This window comes from Pyrus communis, chromosome 14, assembly GCF_963583255.1.
Source record: "Pyrus communis chromosome 14, drPyrComm1.1, whole genome shotgun sequence".
In the NCBI taxonomy this organism is placed as follows: Eukaryota; Viridiplantae; Streptophyta; class Magnoliopsida; order Rosales; family Rosaceae; genus Pyrus; species Pyrus communis.
Window position 1 is genome coordinate 10,147,388 of NC_084816.1, and position 8,898 is coordinate 10,156,285.

Below are 8,898 nucleotides of genomic sequence, written 5' to 3' on the forward strand. Positions count from 1 at the left end.
AAACTAACTTAGAAATTTTGCATATTCTCTAAAAATACAAAAAATAATATTTTAGAGTTTTTAAAGTTAAAGCACACACTTTTCTTTCTCCTCTCCTCCCCTCAGACTCCGCGTCTCTCTCTCTCTTACTTTTTTTTCTCTCTCTCTCTCTTACTTTTTCTTTCTTTCAATTCTCTCTCTTCTTTCCCTCTCTCCTCCTCTCCATCTCTTATGCTACTATGTTATTTCTTCTTTTTCTGCGACCCTCTATTTTTGTTCAGTTTAAATTTTAAGATTTAAACATTTTAAATCTCATGTCAAACAAGTTTTTGAGTTTTGAAATAAATTAATTTTAAGAAATACTCTTATGATAAGTCTTGAGAAATGATTAATTTTTTTGAATAAGATACCACACATGCCCTTAACTTTTTCTTACAATTTTTACGAAACCTTTTGCAATATACTGTGTGCGTTCTACCAGTCATAAATATGAGACGATCCCAGGAAATGCGAAGTTTTTGGAGCCCAGGAGAAATTGGTGTTACACTAAACATCTTCCATATTATTATTAACCTAAAATACAACGTACAACGATACGATACTGAGAATTACAAAAACACAATAACGGTAACAATGTCGCTACATAGGCCCTCTTCACAACACCTAAAAGGCATTCAAACCCAAGCTCCAATCATCCTCACCTTTATTTGTCTCTTGGTTGGATTTGGGGGGAGAACCTCGAGTTTATACATAAAATTTAAGCTGGAAAAAGAATGTGCCGCTTACAAAATTTACCCTTAAGAGTACAAGTATTATGTTAACAAGGGAGACAGCGGCAGCTCGCCATGCGTAGTTTCTTCATACGGGTTCAAACAATGCACTGGGGTGTGAAGCGACAAAACGCTGTATGGTTCCCTCCCTTGCGCTACATGCGGCCAACTACGGTTTCTTGATCTCATCTCTTTTGAGCTTATTCTGGTATCCATAGATGTTGAATGAGATGAGCATAACTGAGATATGGGCCGCATCCGAGATAGCCTCACGTTTGAGGAGATTTTGGCTTCGAAGTTCAGCTGCCTTTGACTAGTGGCTTTCAAGTTTACTTTTGGACCAACCACCGGAGGGAAACTAACTGAATCAGCTGAGGGGCAACTAGAGGCGTCAGTGCACGAAGGAATAGTTGTGTTCAGCATCGCTCTACTCTTTTTCCAAGACCAAAATGCTTGTTGTAGCCTGGATGGAACCTGCACAACAACAAAAAGTTGTAAGAACTAGTTCAAATTCACAGACATCACTCAAACTGCATTCTCTGAAAACAGGGCACCGTCAGTTGGATATGTAACAAAAATATTCAAAACACCAGCTGATATACCGATTAAAAGTCTTCACATTTTATGTGTCAATCACCAGCATCTGCTTTCAAATACGGAGTATTATCTTGACTCATGCGGGGTAATATAAAATAAACACTGTTGGCATCATTAAGAGTGCCCTCAACCTTCAACTTATTTCAAACAAACAAGATGGATTAGAAAGTGACAGTGTTGATGATCAAATCCATTAGACATTGCCTATCTTTTGAAGGACTACCATAAGTTGTAACTACTTGACGGATATATAAATAAGCTCCCATAAGTAAAAAATCACTCGGTTAAGTGAAACTTTAAATCTGAACTACCATAATAACTGCACATCAATAGATGCACACACCCAGATTTATGGTATTCTGAAAATTTTAAACTTTTTAAACTCTTAATTCACAAGAAAACCGATCCATGGTTATCTCATTTGTAAGTATAACCTACGCTCTAATTCCATATTTTCTATTGACTAATTAACTCATTGTACCAACTTATACATCACTTGCGTATGCTATCAAAACTCTTCTTGGCAAGGATAGTGATTAATTGCATAGAAGCATATTTCACATGGAAAGATGTCAAAATCTGTAGTTCATATAAACAAGCAGAGTTCTTGTTTCAATCATAAAAGCAATCAAGTTCAACAGTCTAAATCCTTAATGCCAATATAAACCGTCATCAGCACTAACTAGATACAAAAGATCAAGTCAAGCCTCTACAGAAGGGGATTAATGAGTTTAGAAATCTAATCGTCATGACTCATCCATCAAACAGTGTACAGCGCAATTAATCATTAAGAGGACACTACAACAAGCTTTTTACCCAAGCATACCAAATCCTTATTAAATAATATAAAAATAGACCTGATGCAGTAACATATAAGTCTATGATTGCTAATCCAAAAATTTTACAAAGTTGCTTGGCTATGAGGAAAGGAAAAGATGCTGATTTTATTCAAAACCATGACATCATTTGGACTACCACAATATAAACTTTCCTACTGACTGAGCTAATATATTGATTGGCTATGGTTTTCATTTTTGGTAATCTAAGGCCTTGTATAGCATATATATGTCTTAACATCACAAGATATTCTATTTAATAATGCTGACTTATAGCAACATTTTAATGAAGCGAAATTCCAAGAAATTTGTTGTAAAAGAAAAGTTCAGAACTCACTCCAGAGACAAGGCTACATGAAGCAAATGCCAATGAAGACGAAGAAAATGGAGATTTCCCAGGTTTGTTTCCCTTCTGGCCATTTTTAGTTGCATCTTGATCTGCAGTTGCTGACCCAAAACTTGATGGCGCAACATCATCCTCATCTTCCTCTTCCTCTTCCTCGTCCTCGTCCTCTTCATCCTCTTCAACTAAGGATTTCTCATCTTGCTTAGCCGATGCAGCAGAAGTATCTTCTTCCTCCTGCAAACTCATTTCCACCTTCTCTTCCTCTTTCTCTCTCATCTTTAACTCCTCATCCATATCCTCAATTTCCTCTTCCAGGCACAACTCAGCCTCTACAAGTTCAAGTTCTTTTTCAATCAACTTCAACTTCACCTCACTGGCTTTCCTCTTCTCTTCAGTCCATTTCTCTATTTTTTCAAGAACGGGCTTGCATGCATTTTCCACTGCTGATACGACACGCATCCATAAATTTTTCTTCTTCACACCAACATTCCTTCCATAGAAATCATCAAAACCAAGGGGAAGGAACTCCACCTTTTTTGGGTCCACCTCTTCCCCATCTTTCAGAAGTGGCTGCCAAAATAAGCGCACCCCATATTTTTCATCATTGATATAGTTGATTAACCGTCCAGTTCGTGTGTGTAGGATTATGGGATCTTCAGTATATACAAGCTTCGATGGGTCTTCAGGATCAGGCTCTGGTTCCTTGTTAAGAAGAACAAATTCTGGAGTTTCATCTGATCGAGCAAATGTAACATACATTAGTACTAGTAGGCAACTTAACTTTGTCTTTTTAGGTGGAAGACCAAACCACGCATTTATATTCAGAGAAGCACAAAACTAAACGGAATTATATGAAGAAGCCAATGGCTTATGTGGACAGGTGACACCTCTCAAATTTTACAATGGAAAGATAAAAGGGTTCATAAAATTGAGTTTGTCGTATGTCTGGAAGATCCCTAACATTCTGCTTCTTACTTCGGAGAAAGAAGGAAAAAGAAATTCATGCATGGGTGGATGTGCAGAGCAAATTTTTTGAATGAATGCGAGATGAAGAGGGCGTATGTCTATGGATGATGAAATTAATACCCTTTGACCACCAGTATTCAAGCTCAGCAGGCATGGGTATCCTCAGTGGAGCTTTATAGAAGGAGTTCAACCACATTTCCCTTTCTTCATCGACCTCATGCACATACGTTTTCCAATAATCAGGTACCTGACAAAGAAGTATAAATACTTTTATATGAGAAAAGAAGTATTACATGCTCAACTTCTTAAACCTGATCAATCAATTTCCTGACTAATTAAGTACACTGATTTACTTTCATTTTTTGTTACGTGAAAAATTTTACCAGCCATAAACAATTGATGATAACTTACTTCATAAAATTGGTTTATGAAGCCTGGTGCCATCCAAACATCATCATCTTCATAAAAGTAGGGATGTTGAGGATCACCATAAGGTCCCCTTTCCTCCCTAACCACTTTAAAAGAAAAGAAATTCCATTGTCATGAACAAAGGAGAAATCACAGAGTCTACAAAAGCTGAATGGATCTTATGGTATAAACCAGATCTACATGATGCAAGCATTTATAATAGTCATTCAAAGTTCCTATGTACGAAAGTCTACAAAATCAACTAAAACTGCATTTTCTGAGAGCCAGATTATCATAAAATATTAATAATAAATGGAGCAAGGCCCCAACAAGGGCTGTATTCCAACACACTAAATGTATGCAAACCTATATGGGGTGTTGAAGAACTATTGGTATCTCTTCAGTAAAAATAATATGTACATTCCATAGAATACTGAAATGCTATCATTTTTTTTTGGTCAATGTCCTCAAATACTGTCTATATGGACACTTTTACACCTGAATCCGTGAATAAATATACTAACAATATGTAAGCCATGTTCCTGACGATAATGTTATATGTTTTAGTGCATTTTTAATTAATCTCTGGCCAGAAACGTCCACCAATAAAAGTTGAGTACAAATTTTCAGTTTCTACAAGATACAACAATTCGCAATTTAATTTTATGGAAGGCAATTATTGGTATTAAAAACATACTTCCATCAGGCTTGTTCACAAACATCCGAGCCTTAGCAGCAGCCACTTCTGCAATACCCGCATGCATCTGAAAAGCAACCAACACATTAGAGAAATCTTCACACCGATGGTAACTTACGCCTCTGTATAATACATCAAAGAATGAACATATATTTTTACCGCTGATACATCCTCATCACAACCAGTATCATCCTCCACTAACTCCCCAAAATAGAACCGACCCTGCAGGAAAATAGAACGTAAAGTACCTTAACTCAATAACCATAATATAGTATCAAGCTGTTATACACTGAGGAATGCAAACAAGGGCAGAACTTTCACATTATTTGATGCCGGAAATTCTTGGCATGCCCTACAGGTCATTTGATTTCTTTCCACTGTAAACTTTTTTCACTGGCATCCCCTACAAGCATCTTTTATCGCTGAAGAGTATACTGGGATTTCCCACTTTCCCACAATTATTAGAGATAGGCTGTCGTTGTAACCTAGGGATCTAATTTTGAGTTAAGAGATGTTATTAAGTTGTTACGAAGCCCTAGGGTAGTTTACAACTTGGTCTACAACTCGTAGATTGGGAGACGGGGTCTATATCATATTAGGATTAGAAGTAGCAGAAAACAATAAGAAAAAGTATCGATGTTTTATGGAAACATTGGTGGTCTCAATTCACAGGAATAGGAATAGTCATACCAGTATCATTATAGGTCAAGGGAAGCTATAGATATTCTCCTAAAATATAAAACTGAAAATGAAACTTGAAGAAATATAAAACTAACTAATGATGCATCACTGAAAACTTACAGTTCTGAACTTCATAAAAGAAAGCAAAGCATTTATACCGGTACATCAGTTTTGGTATTAAAGCTATTTTTTTCCAAATCAACTAGCCATTTCTTGAATCTCAACAACCCTCTTTCTAGAGAATAATATGTCTTACTACCCCATACATGGTTTAACCTAATTTCTTGGATGTTGCTTTGTGTATTTTATCGTGACAAACAACAGGAAAAGGTCTCCATTTGTACTTGATAAGAGGCAATAATTCTCCACGCTTTTGATTTCTTCCATATCTTAAAGCTTACAATATGTGTTCAGTTAATTTTTTAAAAGAAATGGCTTAAAATTTCATGCACCTACATAAATGGTACGCTCGTTGATTTCATATACCCCACATCCATGCATTCTGGCATGCTTCCACTGACCAGCATAACGATATCGACCTTTCTCCCTGATAAAGAAAGATCATTAGATAAAATCACAAAACCAGTTTCAGAAAAAGAATATCTATTTATATCTTGTACAGCTGTACAGTAAAATTTGCAATGGCTTGATAAATGGTAAATGAAAATTGTAAATAACAAGCCCTCAGGCCAATTTCACCTCTTCTGTTTGGCAAAAAGGTATATATGCCAAAAGCTAGCTACTCTATACTCACATCTAGACTGTATGGGACTATTTCAGCATCAGATATTTGCTGGTGGCTTGTTACCGTGAAAATAAGATCCTACGGGTTGGCTACTAAAGAAGGGGAAGTGGTATCTTAGTCAATACGACACCACTTTAGGAACTCAAGCGCATTGACCAACTATCTCACTTGATTTTACTTGATAATCCATACAAATAGCCATATCAAGATTACATATTGAAAAACTAACCACATCTTACAATCTTAAATAAATCAAATCATTAATATCACACAGAATTCATCAAAAAACAATCCTGATTACAACCGATGTAACATAGAAGCCTATAACTTACGGTTTCCTCCCAAATTGTCTGATCCACTCTTCACTTTCATAAAAGGGTACTTCAGTCTGCCCGCCTGCTAGAAGAATGCTGTCTTCAATATCCATCTCCAGCCATTTCTTATCTTCTGGGGTCATATAATCTCTTGATATTATGTGCCCTTCAGCACGCATTTGCGCTTCAAGCCTTACAAGAGGGTAACAAGTACCTCAATTAGTTTATACTGCACAGAAAAAACTCTTAAAGAACCAACTGCCATGATATACCAGGGAACATATATATAGGGATAATAAACTTACTTGGAACCTGGAATAGGCTCTATATCAGGTATATCAACTTCAACAACCCCATGACCCTCCATGTTATTTTGAAGCCATTCACCTTCATACCTACAAAAAGGATATGAAATTTTATTTCTCACATAAAAAGAATGAACTAATTGCAAGCTAGCCAAATTAATAAACTTAGATAAACATAAACAGGGTGGGGGCCTCAGACAAGGCAAAGTAACAATGCCCATTTATCTATTTATTTTTTCTAATATATTGAACTTGAAAACTACTCTAACCTGACGGAAAAGAACCATAGTGATAGAGCAGACTATATGTCCTGCATAAACTCTTTGATACAAGCTTTGTCCACCACACCCTAGGATGCAAATGTCAAAATACTCACTATCCCGTCATACACCCCATCAAAACAAAATAAAAAAAGATACGTTCGCTCAGCCTATCTTTCTTTCACATTTCTGTGTCTTTTCATCATTCTCTTCTAGCCATTTTAAAGATGTCCAAGATAGTCGTCGACATATAAGAGTATGGTGACAACTGAAATTAGTAAATTATATACAAACCTGACAAGTCCCTGCTCGGCAACGTAGACTCCTTTCCCATGAGCCAAGTCATCCCAGACAGTGCCCTCATACCTTCAACAAAGACCATCATAGCATAATGTGATAAGAAACACGATAAGTTAAAACACCAAAAAGCAACAACTTTTAACATAAACGGAGTAAAAATACAATCTTTCCAGCAATGTAGAGAATGAACATTCAATTGACAAACTAACTCTACACAAATTTGAATGCAGTAAAGAAAGAAACAAAAACATACGTGCTTCCATCTTCGAAAACATAGCTAACCCATTTGAGAAACTCCTCAATCCTATCCATTTCCTCAATCACAGCCTTGGGATTGGAAATGTCATAGTGGTCATCCGGTATAGCTGGGTAAGGCTTCCGGTACGGGACATAAAACGGGGCAATTGGAGGGTCCTTGCCGGCCTTAATCTCCTCCCGGACAATGTCCCACTCTTCCTCATCAGCCCAAACCGGGTCCCACCCGGGGTTGGTCATCTCCAACGGAGCGTCCCCCCATAACTCCTTCAAGTCCTCCTCCCTCCAATTCTCCGGGTCCTCCGGAAAATCGAAAAGGTCCTCATAAAAGACATAGCTTTCGTCCTCCTCGTCCTGCCTTCTCCTCACTCTCTTCCCCTGGAGCACCTGAGAGAAGAGCTTCATGTTCACCTCGGGTGTATTATCGGCCTCGGGAATATCTTCACCGGGTCGGATGTACTTGAGTGAATCATCCGCTTCACCACCATCTGGGCCGCCACCACCTCCATCTCCTTCGTACTCGGACGACTCGTCGGAGTCGTACTCAGACTCTGAGTCGTCGGAGGAGGAGAGATTTGCTTTTTCCTCATCTGGGTCGGAATTCGAGTCGGATTTTTGGTCCTTGAGTTGGGATTCAGTGGGTTTGGGCGAGTCTTGGTCCGGCATTGTTGGGGGGTCTGGTGAAGAAGAAGAAGATAAGGTAGAGAAGCAGCTGCAGAGACACAGAGGGTTTTTGCCGTTTGGTGTTCTTTTACACATTAAAATTCAAAAAAAAAAAAAAAAAAAACAAAATAAATCTTGGCCCATGTCTTGAATTTGGGCCTCGGTTACTCGTTCGAAGACCAAATAAACTGAAAATTTTCACATGGGTCCAAGTTTGACAAACGTAAAGGCCCAAAACTATTTCCAACAATCAATATTTTAAACTGCTCTAATATATGAAAAAGAGATCAATGTGCAAGTAGGCAAGCACAATGCCTTTACATCCAGTGTTTGAAATATCCTAGATATGCTTGATATTTCTACGAAAATATCTACAAATTCATGGAATGATATGGAAAGAGGGGGTGAAGTTTAGACTTCACCCCATATCCACGATATTTATGAAAATCAGTCAATTTCATCCATATTTTCGATATTTTCAGGAAATATCCAGTGTTTGCAAACAATTTGTAAAAAATTTGTGAGAAATATCTACGAGCCTATGCATTCTTCTTTTTTTTTTTTTTTTTTTTTTCATTTCTTTCTTTATGGTTTTAGTTTACTTCAATAAAACTAGTATTGCTTTCATAACAAAAATTTCAATTAAGTTATATATAATTTATTTTTTCTAGTGAAACGCTTTATTTTATTACTTGTCATTATAAGGAAGTTTTTCTTCTCACATATCATATATTTATTGTGTAACATCCCACATCGTCCAGGGGAGTGGATCCTGT

At 37.2% G+C, this 8,898-nt stretch overlaps 1 protein-coding gene across 1 annotated transcript; it reads right to left on the reverse strand.

The window, feature by feature from the left end:
• Positions 1-520: 520 nt before the first annotated feature.
• LOC137715773 (protein TIC 100) lies at positions 521-8,176 on the reverse strand. The gene is made up of 11 exons (XM_068455120.1): positions 7,458-8,176; positions 7,199-7,270; positions 6,645-6,734; positions 6,358-6,531; positions 5,737-5,827; positions 4,759-4,821; positions 4,600-4,666; positions 3,906-4,009; positions 3,615-3,741; positions 2,520-3,262; positions 521-1,223 (listed from the first exon to the last, which is right to left on the reverse strand). The coding sequence occupies exons 1-11, from the start codon at positions 8,123-8,125 to the stop codon at positions 792-794; spliced, it is 2,631 nt and encodes an 876-aa protein (XP_068311221.1). The 5' UTR covers positions 8,126-8,176; the 3' UTR covers positions 521-791.
• Between the last annotated feature and the right edge of the window lie 722 nt (positions 8,177-8,898).